At 28.7% G+C, this 20350-nt stretch overlaps 1 protein-coding gene across 1 annotated transcript; it reads right to left on the bottom strand.

The window, feature by feature from the left end:
- Positions 1-1639: 1639 nt before the first annotated feature.
- On the bottom strand, positions 1640-9989 carry LOC109791011 (homeobox protein knotted-1-like 4). The gene is made up of 6 exons (XM_020350261.3): positions 9533-9989; positions 7934-8054; positions 4125-4318; positions 3817-3948; positions 3577-3716; positions 1640-2003 (listed from the first exon to the last, which is right to left on the bottom strand). Exons 1-6 carry the CDS (start codon positions 9854-9856, stop codon positions 1970-1972), a joined length of 945 nt encoding a protein of 314 aa, XP_020205850.1. The 5' UTR covers positions 9857-9989; the 3' UTR covers positions 1640-1969.
- Between the last annotated feature and the right edge of the window lie 10361 nt (positions 9990-20350).

Genomic DNA, 20350 nt, shown 5'->3' on the forward strand with positions numbered 1-20350 from the left:
AATTGGAAGTTGGTCCCCTCGTGCAACTTAAATTGCATGCCAAGTTGGTCCCAAATCCTTCAATCTGTTACTCAAATCCCAAACCCAAAAACGAAATAAAATAAGATAAAATCCAACAACTCTTAAAAAACTGTATATAAAATACGAGGTTGTTAAAAAATTGACATGTCGGTATAACGTGTGCTTGCTATCTAAATTTTCTATCACTAAATCTGCTCTAATAGTTACTAAAGTTAGCAATCATAAATGCTTATTTATTCAATATAATTCACCAATGGTGTTGACATTGCCTCGTATGTGGAAGGTACTAGTTTCTAAAAAGGCAAGTGTGTTCTCTCGGTAATTGTTATTACAAGCTTTGTCGATTCGTAAGGGACTTGTAAAGCGTGGTATGTTGTTGATAACTGAATCTGTGTCCTGTGTAGTTATGAAGACAAAGAGGTGAAACACCTATTCTTGATTGTTTTATTTCTAGCAGTATATAGTATTCAATTTGGTATTGGTTGGGTTTCTCTTCATGTATGCCAAAGTGTTTAGAGGATCTTTTATTGGATATGTGTGGTCTTGTGGGTAGGAAAAAGAAGTGGAAGTATGTAGTAACTATTTGAGTAATTCTGGTATTGAGTATTTAATTACATAAAAATAACATTGTCTTTAATAATGGTTTATTAAATGTTGGGGAGATTATAGATGCTATCAAATATAAGTCATGGAAATGGTTGATAGAGAGTTTGAATGAGGAATAACTAGTATACATAAATTAGTTAAACGAGTCATTGATATGTATTCAGTAATTGTCTTAACTTTGTATATAGGTTATATTATCCTGTACTTCTTTTTCTTAATATTATGTTTTTTTTGCTTCACACTACGATTGTTTTAGACTTGGATCAGAGTAGAAATTTCAAAGATACAGAAAGCACTTACCACCTTTTCATTAATTGCCAGTAGTAGGCGTCTTTTGCGCAAAATAATTACAAGTGTAGCCTTTCCATATATACAATACATTCATGCAAGTGACCTAACACTAACGCTATCAGAAAAAAATTGACCAAATTAATAAATATTTTGTGTTAATAATATAATTGTCAAAAAATAAGTAACTCGATGCTGAAAACGCTCCGCCATAAAAGGTTCAATCATAAGAAAACACATTGTAATTACTAAGCCAAGAACTTAATAGTTCTGTGTAATTGAGAAATAAAACCTAACCAATAAAGTTGATCATAGTTAGTATATAGAAGAGTTTCTTAAATATATTCTCAAAAGTTAGAATACTGATACGTATATGGAATTTTTTTTGGTTAAAAACTATAGGCTTAGCGATATCTGTTATACAAGTAAATAATCACTTAAATTAGTTCCTGAATTCGGAAAGTAATGTCATATTAGTCACTGAATTAAATAAAGTTAATTAAAAAAATTAAAAATACAAATTGGCAATTAAATTACTCCAAAATTCAAAGAAATTAAGAAATGATATTATTAATAATATATATTCAAAGACTAAAACGGTAGTAATGTGACGAACTCATCCCTTTGAGGGATAAAATTGAATATTTGGTACAAACCAAAAAATTAAGAAATAAAACCGACGAATTTGCACTAAATTCTGACAGTTATTACTTAAGATGAAATATTCTTCTATTAAGTTTTCAAAAATATTTATTCCTTTTTTAAAATAAGCAGAAAAGAAAATGTTATATGTATCAGCATGCTAGCCATTAAATCCAATAGATTGTACCTGCATGAAGCGGCATATACAACAATACTAGCTAGGGTTTCCTATAATTCAACCAGAAGTGTTAACACTATTTCTTAACAATGATTTTATCATGAATTTCCCTTTTACATCAAGAATCCATCATTTCATGTTCACGCTGAACCGTAAGAGCTATGAATTCCACCAGCGTGCATAAAAGGATGAACAATATATACCAATCATTTTTTGTTCAAGATATGCCACCATTCACATGAAGCTCTGCTTGCTGCTTTCTCCTGCACTGTTACCATCCAAAAATAACACTCAGATTTAGTCATACATGATTACTAATTTTATAAAATGTATCTTTATGTACAGATTATTTACGTCCTCCCTCATGTATTAAAATTGATGATAATATTAAAGATGTTTAAGTGAAACAACTAATTATTCGGGTTTGGTAGAGAAAAATGAGTTAACTCATCCTAATTTTTCTGACGAGTGAAAGAAATTAAACATATATAACTTGGCTTCACCTACCGCATATTGATAGGTGAAAATAAATCTTAAAAATACAAAGAAGAGATTTGAAGAAAAAAAATAAGAAGAAAAACACTATTAACAAAAATCATATTTTTTGCTTAAAAGAATTTCAACATTTTTAAAAAGTTTGTTTTGATTAAGTAATTTAAAAGAACAAATTAAAAATATACATGTTAAATAAGTCAATCTACCTTGACTCAAACTCATCGCGACCTAAAAATAATTAGAGTCAATGATAAATCTAATTAGCTCATGAGTCACGACTCACATTGAAAAATGTAGATAATATATGATAGTTTAATTAATTATAAGAAAGCTACAAGACAAACTCATGAGTTGAATAAATTATATATGTTTCAAAATTATTTTATTTAGTGATGTATTATCGCTTTACTTAATGAGTGTAACATTTCATATAATTAACTGTTAAAATGAGACACGTGATAGGATAAAAGAAAAGTTTTACATTATGATACATCAAAATCAAATTATCGATTAATATTTTATTTGAATAAAATTGAATGCAGCTTGAGGATGGTTTTTCAAACTTAGCCACAAGAATAATATATACTCCTTTCTTTTCATAATAAATATTGTGTTGAATTGTTTTATATAGATAAAAAATTAATAAATAAATAAATTAATTAATAATTTTATAAAATTAATCTCATGTTTAATCTTCTGTATAAGAAATAATGCAATACAAAACTCATTTTTACATAATATTACTATTAGGATATAAATGGAAAAAAAAAGAGTAATTAATATTATACTGAAAAATTAATATAACACTTAACACCTATTTTAAAATTTACGTTTTGTTTTAATGAGATGTAAGATAATTATGTCTCATGTGAAAAATATGTAATATATAAAGGGACTAATAAATAAATAATTAAATAATTAAAGACTAAATCATAAATGGGTTTAATTGAGCATTTATGAGAATAATTGTTATTTGATGGAAATAACAATCTTTAGGAATTATAAATATCCACTAATGTGAGACAAGGTCCACACCCCTGGTAGAAAGTATTCTCTCAAACCCTAGCCATCACGAAAGATAGAGAGAGTAGAAAAGAAAAGTCAAAGGGAGTGAAATCTTGGTTCTCTTCTCGAAGAAGATCAAAGTACTCTAAGGATCAAAGGAGTTTTCTACTATGGAGAAAAGTACACACTTTCTTATTATTATGTGAGCATCATGAATTTCAAAGATCCTTTAATTTTCTATAAAATAACGATGTACCAGAAAATTTATAAAACTTACGTGAGAAATTTATTATGGGACTGAAGGAGTACTGTTTAGAAGAGAGAAGTGAGAATTGACGTACCTCTTGCGCTTGCTTTTGGAATTACTTGAGGATGAGGGGTTATTTGTATGCCAGTTCCTTTTCCTTTGATTTATGAACCAATTATTTATCTGCTTTAATTGCAACCCTGTTTCCTGCACCAATCTAGCCTTGTCTTCCTCCTAAAACATTCATGCAAATTAGCCAAAATATATATCAAGAAATTAACACAGTACGTGTATAATATATGTAATATAATTCCAATGTCCATATTAAACTTACAGTGGGGTAGGGCCATTTAGAATGTGCTTGCCACCAAGCTTTCAAAAGGGATGTGGTGTCACCTGGGAGCTTCCCTGCTCGTCTCTTTCGTAGAATTTCTTCTCTTATGTCCACAATCTTCTCCTTATAACCCTGAAATGAAACACAAACAAATTCATTATGAAAAAACTTCTGCCATTGTGCTGTTCAGCAATGCCAATCAGATAGTGTGTTTGGACTTTGGATTGGTGGTAGAAACTACTCATGTTTTCAAAAAAGTCGAATCCAAATATAGTCTTAGTCCTAAAAATGTGTAACTAACTAATCACCTGTTTGAGTTCATGCTTCAATTCATGTCTGACTCTCTCCATCAAAGATCTTTCAGTCTCAGTGGGGACAAGAGGACCAAAGCCAAGAGAATCAGCGCCATCGAGGCTACCTTCATATAAGTTCCCATTGCTCTCTGCCTGCTCATCTTCATCATCTGACATTGTTGCACCCGTTCCTTCACCAGGAGATACACCTGCTTATATTTTGTAAGCACAGAATTTAATATATATGTCCTTGCTAATCAACAATAAAAAAGGGTTCATGCATCATATAGTTTCAAAACACTTGTAATTAATGTGCTACACATTAATATATTTTACAATATTATATAGTCTCTAGTAGTTCCATCAGATTCAGATTTACTAATTAATAGAAGCAACGTCCGAGGGGTTGGACAAAGTTCCTAAGTGAAGCATGAAATATGCCCTAGTCATCAATCATCATATATATGAATTCTTATATCATCTACCTCAATTTTTTGAGTGCAGCTTATATATTTGTTGAATAATTTTACTTGATGTAAATTGATTTTAAAATAAAATCTAACATAGTATCATAACCTATATATAATCTATCTTTGTGGTTTAGGTCTCTTTAGAGGAAGTCTTGGAGAGTTTTTCATTACCTACTTCAATTTTATGGGTGTGGTTAAAATATTTGTGGGCATAACTTCACTTGATATTAGTTGGTTTTAAAATAAAATCTAAGATGTATCGGAGTTTATAGCTCAACCAATTAGTTTTAAGATGAATTCTAATAATATGTATGTAATTTTTAATAACAATATATCATGAAGTTTCCACTAATTTTATTAATAATTAATTTTTATTAAAAAATTTATTTAGTCACCTTTAATGGAATCTCTCATTCCAATCACTTTTTTTATCCATCCTCAAGATTTGTACTTGAAACCTTGCTTAAGAAAATCATATGTTAATTTGAGAACTGACCAGCATTCAGTGGTTGAATGATAACACTGATTCTCAGTTGGATACATTTCATTGTAAAACACTAGTGGGGCAATGGAAATTGAAAAGTTAAAGCTCAAAAATCATTAGATCGTTAATTAGCATGATTCCTGTAATCCCAAAGTCTTACATAATGTTCCTCTCCATAACATAAATGCAGGCAATGTGCAACTTTTAGTACACTGTCTCAGTTCTCATACCAGAGCAAACAACAATATGCCAAGGAGAAGTTTGCAATTAATTGCAAGGAACGCAGATTCATCATGGTTGGAGTAAAATATTTCCTTTTCCAATAGAAGTGTACTTAATTAGGAATTTCAAACAAGTTTTGAAGAAGTTATTAAATGCTTTTAATTTTAAGAGAATCTAAGCTCATTCAACTATGTTATCGTCTCATTCTATTATTAATTGCTTTCTTATTTTACTTAATGATGCTCATTAACTTTTCCAAACTCTTTTGAAACGGATGGAGTGCTTCCTCTAAGAATAATTCTTGCATATACTATTTATGTAGCCAATCACATTATTAACGGTAATAATTAACTATTAATTAATCACTACTGTGTCGATAATTTGTTGAACAATTTGGACGCACCATTTGTGAGAATCTCTATTTCCATTACATGAAAAGGCTTTATGAAGAAGGATTGGAAGTCAAAGTGTCCCCGGTTGTGTCCTGAATCTTTCTTTGTTCTCTTATTTATTAAAAACTAACACGTGCTTAAAAAAATAACATTCTCACTCTTTTCTACCATTTTTTTTAGGAAAAAAAATAAAATATATGAAGAGGACAGATAATTTGATTCCAGCTCAGAAACTATGTGGCTATTTTTTTTTTATAAAAAAAAATTGGTGTATATGTGGTTATTCTGCCTACAGCAGTCCAGCTATAACAAAAATTGTATATTTTGTTTCTAAAAATTGTTAATTTCCCTTTTTATCTCTCTTTTTCACATAACATCATTTATCACAATTTTCTTCTTCTATATATCTTTCACTATGTTTATCTAAAATAGGGGAGGAGAGAAAATATCAGGCACAATCCCACTCACTAGTCCCACTTTCATGAGTGGAAGGGAATGAGAACATTTTAATTCGTCAAACTATTATTCCTTTAGTTTTTCTTTTAGCCAAAGATATTAATATTATATGCTATTTCTTTGATTATGCTTTGTATATATTTTTGTTCTGGATTCATTTTACCCACTCATTAGCCCTTTAAAAATATTCATGCCTCGTCAAGCCCTTGCACATTGGGATTTGAGTAAAGCAGCCTCTCGCTGTGTATTTGTATGAATTTTTTAAATGATATAATTTATGTTTAAATATTTTTACTTTTTTATGGTTTTTTCAGGTAATTGTTTTTTTTCCAAAGGAATATTGTTATTTGTTCGTAGCATGGACATCTCCTATATCGGTGGTTCAAATCTTAGTTTGCTACAATGTGAGAAACTAGTTCCTTCCTACTATAGTAACTATACCTAACCCCAAGCCAGATTACCTTCGCTTAACTATGGTAAGGACGACACAAGAATAAAAATATTTTTAGTCTAAATATAAATTAATAAAAAAATTTAGTATAATTTTTTTATCTAATTAATACAATTTTTTTTCTTCAATTCAAAAATCAATTTTAACATTAAAATCAATCATTTAACATAGAATTAACTAAACATTTTCTTAAAATCACTGATATTTTAACATGAATCCAAATATATATACTCAACCTAGCTTTCTTCTCTCTTCACTTTTCTATTATAAGATTTTTTTTTTTAATTCCATTACTAACTACATATTACTCCCTTAATATTTGGCTACGTTTATGTTTTCAATGTTTGTGAATAAATGAGCAGATGCGAGTTGGACATGGTTTTTTTTTTTACATGGAGTAATATGATATAATCGTATTAAAGAGAATTTTTTATTAAATATAATTAATTGACTCCTTTAATTAACTATGATAGGTCTTTTTTTATCACAGCAGCTATGATGGGTTATTAGTATTTAATAAAAATGTTTTTTCTCTCTACTATATATGATATGATATATATACTACTACTTAAAAAAGAAAAATCCAAATCCGTTGAGAGTTACGAACTATATATGGTAGCATTTTCACCAGCGATGAGTATGACATTGGCATGACACATAAACTAAGTGTAAACAAGCATTCATGCATTCAATTCAGAATAATTTTAAATGCTTTAAAATTACAATAACATTTATTTAAAAAATTTAAATGTATTTTTCTATTACTTTAAATATTAACGTAATAAATTATTTTTCATATTTTTGAATTATATATGTGTGTATTTCTAGAAGTTTTGCTATTCTGCGGATTATTAATTTCTAGGTATATATTAGTATGTTGTTTTACTTTAGACTTACTTGTATTAAAGATAATTTTAAGATTCTTATTCATAATTCAAAATATTTTACTTGAACCAAAATTCGAGAGTTTAATTCTAGTCAAGATTAATGAATAATATCATAAAGGATGTGATGAAAGTAAATTTAAAAAAAAAAAAAAAAAAAGAGATAGATGGAATAAAAGGTAGATAAATGATCGGAGTTTTTTCTTTTCCTTCCGAGTCCAATACTCCCAACTGAGGTGTACTTTTACTATTTTACATTTTCCCTATTCCATGAAGAGAAGCAGTGAAACACAAGTTTTAAATGAGGAACAGGCTATGCAATTCATTCTTTTCTATTTCCTTTTACTTTTCCATCAACTCTTTTTCTCTCTCCTTGTTTTGTTTACGGACATAATAATAGTAGAAAAAACGGTAACATCTAGCTAGGGAGCGAGTAAGAAGACTTTTATAACCCTGAAAAATTACCTGTCAAGCTTTGCAGAGACTGCTCCAGATCCCAACAAGCCATCACTGCCTCCATTGCATGAACACGGACATGCTGCTGCAATTTTTCTTTAAAGGCACATAGCAACAGAACATAATGGGTCTACAACAAGCAAAGTAGCAAATTCAAAAAGGATCTTCGCATTAATAACTAATGGACATGCATGTTCCTTAAGAAATTAACAAAAGCAATAATTGAAAAGGATTATAACTTTTGTATAGATAAATAAACAACTCCGAGATGCCAAACTTAAATAAATGTCCCCACAAATGTTGCAGTGATTCAGTATTAATATTTCAATCATACATACTATAATATGTTGCCTCACTCCAATCATTATATGTAAAGTGGATATCAAGTCAGAATCAATGTTGAAAATCACCAACCTAATTATAGTTGATTCATGCATTTAGTAGATTCTACCATACACTAGAGGACAAATAGTATGACCGGTTGATACGTACAGAATCACCAAAGTCCGTATGCTCCCATTATTGTACTTGGGGAAGCCAGAAACGTACAGTAATCAGGAAGTAAAAGTTGAGAAAACTTGATGAAAAGGTTCAACTTTGGCTCAGGACATATTCTATAAGAATTGAAGAAATGAAGCAGCAAAAAGGGGAAAGGAAAAAGAGAAGTGAACAAGTGGGGAGGAAGATCATGACAGCATTAACAGAAAAGATTCCATAAAGCACTCCTAAAGGCTGTAGTAGCACTATTGTAGGAAGCAGCAGCATGAGAACCCTCAAGCGGAGCCACTCCATGACAAATCAGATTCACCCACCTTTACAACCCAAATGCCTCGTACTACCATCCATCCAAATATCAAGTTGAAAAACCAATCACTCCCATTATTCACTTGTGAATTAATTCTCTATAATCTAGTCCACAAAATCTGGATACAAAGGTCTAAAACTAAAAATACAAAAATAAATAAGGTATGACATAAATACATGATCTAGAAGGAGTGGTTAATCTTCATAAAAAATCGTAAATAATTTTTTTTCTTAAAATAGTCTATACTAACAAAATATGATTGAAATGCTAAAGTCTGTGCAGTGGAAGAGAGTTATATAGATAATATATATAAGATTCTAAGTTTACATTATAGTGTAATTTTTATGAATTAAAAAAAATCATATTTTATACAACTTTATCAAAAGACGACACAGTGTCATCACTTATGTCGATGAGTGTTTACCATTACAACTGCAAGTGTGGTGGTGTGACTATGTTTGTCCTTTCCGGAAGTATCAATATATACCACAAAATCACAACCACAATCAAGATGATAATAATTTGAAGAGTAAATTACATATACAGAGTACTTGTTTAGATTTTCTAAAACTGCACTATCACTTAAAAGTTTCATAAAATTGTATAAACATCCCTTAATTTAAAAGATTTACACTAACCTTTCTTACGGCTCACAGTGACAGTGGAAATCAGAGAAATGAGAGTGAGGCAAAGGAAGAAAGAAATTAAAGAGAGGTAGAGTTAATTGAATAAAATTAAGATTCGTGAAGCATAAACTAGTGTTTTGTAGAAAGAGAGGGTTTAATTAAGTTAAGTAAACGAACCATGAAGTGATCAAGGTCCTTGTCATCGACGACGGCGTTGTGGGGGAGAGCAGAGTATTTGTGAAGCACGCGGTGCGACTGCTGAAGCTGGGCGTCGATCCTGGGAAGCTGGTCGACGGGAGTGGCAATCCTGAGACAGGAGACATGCGCCGACAAGAGTTGGTCGTAGAGAGGGTGTCCTAGAATGTCGGCTTTGTAGTCCCTCAAATCCTGATCGAGGAAATTCTGTTGGCGCCATGTCGGTGGGAGGCTGTCTCTATTCTGGCTGAGCTCCTGGTCGTCGGCGAAGCGGTGGAACGGTATTTGGTGGTCGTGGAAAGCCATGAGGTTAAGCGGTTGTTGGTGGCAGTGGCTGCTACATTTTAATTAATGGAAGAAGAAGAAGGGGTTTGGAAAAGCGCTTTTTAAGGAATGAGTTTTGAGTTTTGACGCGGGGATCGAGATCCAACGGTGGGATTGCTGATAGCGTTTAGGGGTTTCCTCTAATAATAAGGACAAAGATGGATTCATGAATTGCTATTTAATTAATTCCGCCAATTAATATCTTTGCTTTTTTAATTACCACTCTCTCTCTCTCTGCCCAATAAATTATCTATCTACACTGTTGAGTGTTGAGGTTTCACAATCCTCACTTTATTAGCCTTTTATTAGAAATATTTTGTTTCTCCATTTTAGGAGGAACAAGTTGCCCATAATTAATTCCTCTTAATGTCATACTCTTACATGCTACAATTCAAGCCCTAAACCATCGTTAGAAAATATTACGTTGTAATTCAATTGGACTTTCACAAAGAAACTCACTTTTGCTGCTATTTCATGTACATATATTTTATCATCTTCACTTTTCCTTTTATTGTAAATTATTTCATGTTTTATAATATTATTTATTTCACAATTAATATTCTTACTCTATAATTATAATTGTTCAATTTTTTATTTAAATATTATTAAAAAATTATCAAAATAGCATACTTTAAAATATATTTATCAAAGTCTTACATTTATTATTTATGTTAAGAATTTGGCCTTCTACTAACTAATTTTTTTATTTTTTTATTTATGCATTGAGAAATTGGGTAAATGACCAATTTCTAAATTGCAGATATTTGTCTTCAAAATTTTGTTTTTTTAATATTATTATTTTTATAATATATATTCTTTATTTAAGCTTGAAGAATTAGTTAATATATAATTTATTTTTATTTTTATTTTAACGGTACATTTATTTCTATTATAGATAAACAATATTTTTAATGATTAATAAAATTTGTAATATGTGTGTTTGATAATTTATTAAAAGAAAGTAAAATATTATTTTCATAAATATTTTTAATATATTATAGTCGGTAAAAATAAATTTTCAAAAAACACATGAAATTGTTAAAATTTACTTTAAATCAAAATAACATGAAGAACAAAATGAAAGTTACAACAATAGAAAGAAAAATTACTATTGTTAACCAAAAGTTTTTATACAATAAGGATGCTTTTTCTTAATATGACCTAGATTCCTATACTTGGAATATCTTTTCGGTTGATCAGTTTTTCTCATATCCATTTTTATGTGTATTTGTATGACCTTTTTTTTAATTTATTTTCATGTATGTATTAGGGCGAGTTTCATTACATTGTAGCCAATATTGTTTATTTCACAACTTTTCAAACAATTCCTTATACACATTGGAAATGTATTCTAATGTGTAATCAAAATGTATGTAAGACGTGTAATCATTGTGAGCACGTTTACAAGCAATAATGATATATGAGCAAGACATGTATAATTTTTGAAATTTGTCACAATCACACCACACTTTATCTAATTTGGCTCTAAATTGTCCAATTAGTCGTTTCTCTTGGGTTAAGTATCTCTTATATTAGGAAACACATATTGCATCTGTCAAATTCAAGCACATGGAGAGAGTTTGCCTTTTTTTGTGCATCAGCTAAGGCTTTGCTTAATATTTTTGTGTATACTTGATTGGATCTCAATTTATTGTGACTTCTCTCCCTCTTTGATTGAATAATTAGTTGTTACACCTTTGGTAGATCAACAAAATCAGTGCTCTAATTGGTAGGTTTTTTATTTTTTGAAGCATTGATTTGATTGCCTTTGTTAGATTTGTTGTCATATACCCCCATCTTTGACCTCCATCCCATGTGAGATTCCATTTATCTCACGAAATTTAATCAAGTCATTGAATAACACATCCACTCTCACATTTTTTCCTCAGATTATTGTAGTAGTAATTGAATCACTACTAGAAAATTGTAAAATAGCGACCGAAATTAGCGACCGAAATTTATCAGTCGCTATTTAGCGACTAATTCAGCAACCGATTATGAAAAATCAAAATAGCGACCGATTTAGCGACCAAAATAATTTGTCGCTAGAAAATCGGTCGCTATTTCGGTCGCTAAATAAATTTTTTTGATTTTTTAGCGACGGAATTAAATTCGGTCGCTATTTTGGTCGCTAAACTATAAATTTTGATTTTTTTTAGCGACGGAATTAAATTTGGTCTCTATTTCAGTTGCTAAATTATAAATTTTGATTCTTTTTAGAGACGGAATTTAATTCAGTCGCTAAATAATAGTTAAAATTAGCGACAGAATTGAATTCGGTCGCTAAATAGTAGTTAAATTTAGCGACAAAATTAAATTCGGTCGCTATTTCAATCGCTAAATAATAAATTTTGATTTTTTTAGCGAAGGAATTTAATTCAATTGCTAAATAATAGTTAAAATTAGCGACAAAATTGAATTCGATCACTAAATAGTAGTTAAATTTAGCGACGAAATTAAATTTGGTCGCTATTTCGGTCGCTAAATTATAAATTTTGATTTTTTTTTAGAGACGGAATTGAGTTTGGTCGCTAAATAATAGTTAAAATTAGCGACATAATTTAATTTGGTTGCTAAATAATAGTTAAAATTAGCGACGAAATTGAATTCGCTCGCTAAATATTAGTTAAAATTAGCGACCGAATTCAATTCGGTCGCTATTTCGGTCGCTAACTTAGAAATTTTGATTTTTTAGCGACGGAATTGAATTCGGTCGCTAAATTAGAAATTTTGATTTTTTAGCGACGGAATTGAATTCAGTCTCTAAATCAGAAATTTTGATTTTTTTTATCGACGGAATTAAATTCGGTCGCTAAATATTAGTTACAATTAGCGATGTAATTCTATTCGGTTGCTAAATATTAGTTAAAATTAGCAACAAAATTCTATTCGGTAGCTAAATATTAGTTAAAGTTAGCGACGAAATTCTATTCGGTCACTTAAAAAAATTTATAAATTGCTTAAAAGTGGTGATAATATTTTTGTTGAGTATCAATCCCATTTTCTTTTTTTTGTAAGAACAAGACATTAATTTATATTAAAAAAATATTTATATGCACTCCTACATAATTAATACCAATAGTTATTTATGTGAAAAAATATTTAGAGGTTTTTTTTTACAATTAGATTTTTAGGCAGTTTTTTAATTAGAGTATATGAATTTTAAAATTTCTTATTTATTTTGATCCATATTTATAATATATATTTCTAACTTATGATAACTTTATTTTTAAATAAATTTTTATATTTAAATTTTAAATTAGTATTTTATTAATGGTTGATAATTAGAAAATAAAACAAGGATAACTTTATATTAAATGTGAATTTCATAAATTCAACCGTTAGATTGAAAGTTTTTTACTCTTAGATCATATATACAAATCTTATATGAATTCAAGATGATTTGATACTTCATTCTTGTAAAATAAAATTGACGTAATATATTCATTTCAAATAAAATATGAGCACTTTGATTACTTTTAAGTTATTGTTTAATTTTAACAAAAATTGATATAAACATATAAAGTGATATGAACTTTCAATCTATCAGTTGGATTACAAAATTCACATTTAATATAAATTTATTGAGCGCTGTAATACTTAGTATAAAAGTTATACTAGTGTTATTATAATCCTTCTCATTTTAAAATATATAAATTATTACTTAAACTTTTAATTTTATAATAAATAATTTAAATTGTATCATAAAGTTAATTTTAAATAGAAATAAGTAGATTGTTAATTATAAAAGTAAGTATATATATAAATAAATATTATTTAAATATAATATAATAATTATTATTAGTAATATAATTATTATATATATTATTATATATTTATAACGGTCCGGATATACCAAAATGATAAGGATCCAAAAATAATATAAGTATGAGATTGGATAGTTGAGGTTGACTTAAATGAATTAATTTGTACTACTTATACTAACAACATGCATTTGCTTTTCGGTAGCTTATCTCATAAGAATTTCACAGTTAAACGTGCTTGACTTTGAATAATGTAGGGATGAGTGACCTTCTGGAAAGTTTTCAAAAATTGTGTAATTAAGGACAAAACATGCTAAAAACTTAAGTATTGTGAAATAAAATCCTTAAGAGGCCAAATATGAGTGGTTCATAGCGACCAAATTTGCGACGTCTATAAAATTTAATAAAATAAAAAATAAATATTTAGCGACCGATTTAGCGACCTATTTATTCGGTCACTAATTTGGTCTCATACATTTCAATCATTTTAACCATTTAGCGACCAAAAATTTTTCAGTCGCTAAATAGCTTAGCGACCAGGGTTTTAGCGACTGATTAAATTCGGTCGCTAATTCGGTCGCTAAGGTAAATAGAGACCGATTTTTGCAATTTAGCGACCAATTTTGGTGGTCGCTAAATTGCATATTTTTTGTAGTGAATGAAGGCTCAATCATGTCATACGTTAAGGACTTTAAACCATACAAAATCATTAAGTTGAAAAATAATTGGTGAAACTAGTTATTTTGATTGCAAGAATAAAGAAAATTTATTAACCCATATGTTAACGACTTATTTTCTTTTATCTGCGTTTTTGAATTGCCTCGTGAAATTTTGTGCAATATGAATAATGATCAAGTTATATAATTCCTTGATAATTGTAAATTGATTTTCATTAGTTATATGAGAACTAATGTGTTTTATTTACAATTTATTTGGATGCCATATAGAGGATTTGAGTCATTCTTGCCAAATCATGCTTACAAAGACTCTAAAATTTGTGTTAAATTGTTTTCCAATTATTGTATGACATCAAACTCATAGGGTCCAATTACAATTTGACCTATGGCAATCCATCCCAAATCCCCCTTATAACCTTGACAAACTCCACCAACAAGACATAAGAGGATATAGTAATACAAATTAGACAGAGAAACATGTGCAATGGGTTGTCATTTGGAAGGAACGAAGAAAACAAATGATTATTGGTCAACTTATTCGAGAAACTCTATAACATACTTGTAAATACTTGGAAAGGTATCATGCAAATTCTAAAATTTTAAGGTATGATATTTTGGTAAAAAAAATCTTTGTAATATTTAAATAAAAACCTAATTATTCTTACTCTATATATTTTAAGATATTAAATAAAAGTACTTTAAATTTAACATATTAATATTAAATATTTTTTAAGGAGTGTGAAAAATCTTAAACATTAAAAAGAATTATTGTATGGAGAGAGTAACAATGAATTGTCTCTTAATTCTATTACATTCCATTGCGGTAGTGATATTGATGTATTAAAGTTATTTCAAGAACTTGATGGAGTGATAGCCAATGGATTAAATTGGTTATCGTGAATCCAAATACTCGACGCCTTTGAACAACAAAGGAATGTTTTTCTCTAAGGCATGTGTTCCGCTCAAGAAAACTCTGAAAAACAGATTTAAAGTACATCTTACCCATTCTTATTGTATCCTAATCCTATGCCTTTCTCCCTTGTATATTTACATTAATACTCGAGTGGGAGACAATTACCATCTATTATGGGATAATCATAATCCAGTCATTCATATACATAAAATATAAAATAAGTATGTATAAAAGTTAAAATAAATTATTATATTTATTTTCTTGTTTTTGTATAAAAACAAAAAAAAAGGTGTAATTATAGGTAATGTTTTAGGTATAGAAAGAAAGATGTAGCTACTAGCTAGGTAGGGAAAATGAAAATGTTGGAAGAGGGAGGGTGTGTTTGGTGGCAGATATTAACTTTACCAAGGAGAGGCAGTTAATGGTTTGGGAAAACTTTTTGTGGTTTGAAGTGACAAGTTGCTTTTCCAGTTTCCATAGACGCTAATAATCTCTGGAATCGAAAAACAGTGGGGAAGGCATCGTTTTCGTTGTAAAACAGAGTGTGTTCTTTTATGGTACAATGGCTCAGTGTCAGGGGACCCAAAAACCCAAAACGACGAAAAACAAGCTGCGTTTTGTTAGTGGCAGTAGGGAAGGCCCACCAAGGGGCCAGCGTTCCTGAACTTGGGCTGGCCACTACCCAACCCGACAGCGACCTCGGCACCCACGACTGACACGCGTCGCGCCGAGGATTCATGGACCACTTGTGTTCCAAGATTTAGAGAAAACAAATCAAAGAGATAACCGAGAGTTAGTAAAATTGGCTTAAAAATGGATTTAAAGAAACAGAGAGTGAAAGAGAAGAAGATAAATTAGCAAGTTGGTATTCAATGAGTTCTATTTATACAAGCATTGATATATAAAATTATATTATTATTTTTATAAAGTTATCATAAATATATGTTATGTCAGTAACGTTAATTTTTTTCTCTCAAAAAATATTACTATATAACGTTAATAAAACTCGTACCAGATTTTATAATATTTTATTAAATTAATTTAATTTTTAATTAAAAAATTTAAGCACATCCATTCTTTCACAAGCTTTTGTCGCTTAAATAAAATTATCTACAATAAAAGATCTTATACAATCAGATCTTATGAAGATCCAACAGGATTTAAACTTTCACATTATGATGCTCTTAGTGTGTTTTTAAAAATCCTATGTCAAGTAGCATAAGAAATTTAATATAATATTTAATTACAAAACTTTTCATTTAATGAACTAATCTATTGAATCAAATTTTTATCATGTGTTTAAATTTTAACAATAAAATCTTAAGGTGCACATTATTACAACGAAAATATTATACATCAATTAAAAAAAAAAATTTACATCATTTTTAAGATTGATTATTATTCCACTTATATAGTAATATTTATTTTTTTACATTGGTTATAATTTTAATGAATGTAGAATATGACAAACACTGATGGCAATAGTCCCAGCTGGGTAAGGGTGATGTTGAGTTCATTTCTAACACAAGTGAAAATCGCAAAATCAAAAAATGAGGAAAGGTGTATCCCCATGGAGGTAACCATGATTGTGGGTCTTGTACTACCAATACTATAAGCCAATGGTAAATTTATACTCATTTGAGAGTAACCAAAAGTGAACTCTTTACTTTAATTAAACTAATAGTATATGTTTAAAAAAATTTGTATCTTTCATCCAACTTTATATATTAACATAATTATTTTCAACACTTGTTTTCTTCTTTTAATATAAGATAATGATTATCATTATTTATTAATTTTTAAAAGAAAATTATCTTCACTGCTCTAGACAGATAGAGACACGACTGGACACGTGAGTTGAAGGGGAAATGGAAGAGGGATCTCGTGAGGAACACTAAGTTGACCGAGTAGGTGACACCCTGCGCGAATGTAACTGCGGATTGGCTAGAGGAGCGTCATGTGAGCCTAAAAACAACACTCTCTCACATTTTGCATGCATATTCAAAACTCAGAGTAAGACAAGCATGGATTCAAAAATTAAAAGCTTTTTACATCAATTATACGTATAATCACTGTAAAACTCTGATTTTACATTCACTAACCGGTAATCGTTGTACAACACTTTAAAAGAATCGTAAAATTGTCACTACTTATTTTTAACATCCATCGTTACAAAAAGTGATGTAAAACAACATCCTAAAATGTCTTTTATTTTCACTAGTAGCAATACCAAACAATGATAAATGAGTGAAATTGTAAAAGACAAAAAGGCTTCCATCAAACCATTGTTAATGGAAAAAAAGTTGTCATAGATTGACTTTTAAAATAAATAATAATGTTAAAAGCTTCACGTTAATTAATATAACAAGTTTGATGTAGCATTTAAGCTATAAGACTCTCTTACCTAATAAAATAGTTATTTAGATTGGACTATAAAGTGTGTTTAAATTTTAATATATATGTGTGCATTTGAATGTAGAATTATATTAATTTTACACTTTTTTTATTAATTTTTTATGACAATATTTTTTTGAGAGTTGAATTACTTATAAATTGCATTAAAGTACAATACTGAATATTGATATGTGAGTGAAATCATAAACATAAAAAATGATTATTATCACATCAATGTCAATAGAGTGAGAGTTATTGTGGATATTAATTTTTAAAAAGACTACAATATTAATAATTTCACATTAAATAACATAATAATTTTTTTTATGTGGTGCTTAAGTTTTAAGGTTTTTTATTGTGAAAAAAAAAATACTTTTTTACCTTTTGAATTAGTCTTTTAGATTGAATTCTTATCGTATGTTTAAGTCCTCATATGTAAAATTTTATTAACTCTACAGTTTTTAATTGTATTTTTAAAGACAAAATTTTTTCTTGTTATTTATTTCCATTATATCATTTTTTTTCTCGTCATCAAACACTTTTACGTCCTTTCTTTTTTATTTCACTTGTAATTGTACAAATTTATTTTATGTGAATACAAATTCTTTATGATCGAACCTAAATTTGTCCAGTTTGTGAATGCAATCAATTAAGAGAGAAGAATAGTAATACCAAGAACAAACCCAAAGAAAATTCGCCAATAGGTGCCAAAAGTAGTAGTGAGGGAATTGAGGTGTTTAATATTGTTTCTTCCATTGGCTTGTTCATACTAATTACGTTTGGATGGTTTTTCGACATAGACATATTTTAACATAGGCTGCTTCAAAGGGATATCAATTCTATATGTAGCATTTCTAGAAGGGCTGCCACTCTTTTTATTATGCGTCGTCATTGGGAAATTCCCATAAATTGATTGTATTTGTTGCACTCGACTATCATCATGTTTGACAAATCCAATTTGATCCATATGTATGAGAAGTAACAATGAATATTTTCTATTGATTTTGACTATTTAGACGTGTTTTAGATGTGTTTCCAAACACGCATTACAAATTTTAGAACCTAGATTTATAAACTTCATAATACTTTTTTAATCACTTTGATCTCCATGAGCATTATCAGAGAAAATTAAAAAAAAGAATCATATAAAATAAAATTAACGTATTCATTATTAGGGGATATTGACAATGATGAAAATTAAATTATTTCAACAATCATTATATGTATAATTAATTATTGTTGTGATCAATAACAATTTGAATGAATTTTTATTTGAACTATCTGACTAAAAAAATATTTTAAAAATATTTAATTTTGTTTGGATAAAAAAAACATTTTTAGATAGTAAATTATCTTTAAAGAAAGGAAATTAAAAAGAATTATTGAAAAGTCAGATTATTGTCGGAGATCGAATCTCGATTCTCAGTTTATTCACTTGTGCTAGTAAATTTTGGTCCATATAAAATAAATTTAATTGTTTTACCATGAAATTTAATAAAATAAAATTAAAAATATTTATAACACTATAGCTTATTCTCTTATTATTATATCAATTAAATAGAATCGATCAAAATATCAATACTGATCTAAACCGAGATTAATATATATATATATATATATATATATATATATATATATATATATATATATATATATTACTAGAGAAAAAAAAGTCACTTTATCCCTCTTTATTTTAAAAAATAATGAATGGTTATTTAAAATATGAGAGGCTTAAAAACTACTCAATATCACAATTAAGTAAAAATAAGAGTGAAAATAAATAAATAATATACAAAAAAGAAACTAACTTAGAAGTAATTATAATCCAAAATTTGTGTAAAAAATATATATCCCCTTTATTAATACTTTACTTAAACCTTTTCTTTAAAGAAAAAAGAATTTAAACGCCAGCTACAACAATACTAATTAATATTTTTGAAAAATAATATTATTAGCATCACTTTTTTTCCCCCAGTTTCTCACATTTCAAAAACAATTATTAGAATCACTTAATTTGACCCTGGTTTTTAATTTGAGCCCCAAAAAAAAATTAAAAAAAAAATACAAAACTGTCTCTCCCCACACGTACTCTTCTTTTTCTTAATTTGAAACCTTCATGTATTATGATTTTAGACGTATCCGTGAGCACCCTTTCCCTTTCCCCTTTTTCTCAGTTGATTTTAGTTCAGCCATTATTATTTTTTTACTTTAAGTCGTACCATGACTTATCTGATCCTGATTCTACTCGTGTTGCACCTTGCTATGACTATAATGATAATAAGTTATTTGTCCTTTTGTATATAAGCATTTGAAAGTATTTGGTATGAAAGGACAAGCAAGTATGGAAGTTTAAGATTCAAAGTATATGTCCTCTTTATATTCATCTTTTTGGATCATGCAATTAATGAACCTACAAGTTCTGACTGTCACATACAACTGTATCAAATCACTACTCACTAATAATATTTGCTGAAATGAATTTAACACAGATTATAAAAGTGTTTCTTTGGGTTTGTACATAATGTAGTACCAATGAAGTCATCGGCATTGGTTTATATACACTTTACGTACAGTAATTGTTGTATGATTTAAGAAGGCAAAGAAAAAGCAAAGCAGATACATATCTTTGCATGAAATTGAACACAACTAACTCACTCCTTGATTGTATTATTACCACAAGGAGTATATATATCCATGGTTTGAAAACAGAAGTAACAAACAAAATGAC

The sequence above is a fragment of the Cajanus cajan genome, chromosome 5 (assembly GCF_000230855.2).
Source record: "Cajanus cajan strain Asha chromosome 5, NIPB_CcT2T_4, whole genome shotgun sequence".
Lineage (NCBI taxonomy): Eukaryota > Viridiplantae > Streptophyta > Magnoliopsida > Fabales > Fabaceae > Cajanus > Cajanus cajan.

Coding starts and splice junctions, on each gene's coding strand:
- LOC109791011 (XM_020350261.3), bottom strand. CDS start 9,856: ATGGCTTTCCACGACCACCAAATACCGTTCCACCGCTTCGCCGACGAC. Junction 4,319..7,933: donor GTCTCTGCAAAGCTTGACAG/GTAATTTTTCAG, acceptor AAATATAAGCAG/GTGTATCTCCTGGTGAAGGA. Junction 2,004..3,576: donor TCCAAAAGCAAGCGCAAGAG/GTACGTCAATTC, acceptor GGATGGTAACAG/TGCAGGAGAAAGCAGCAAGC.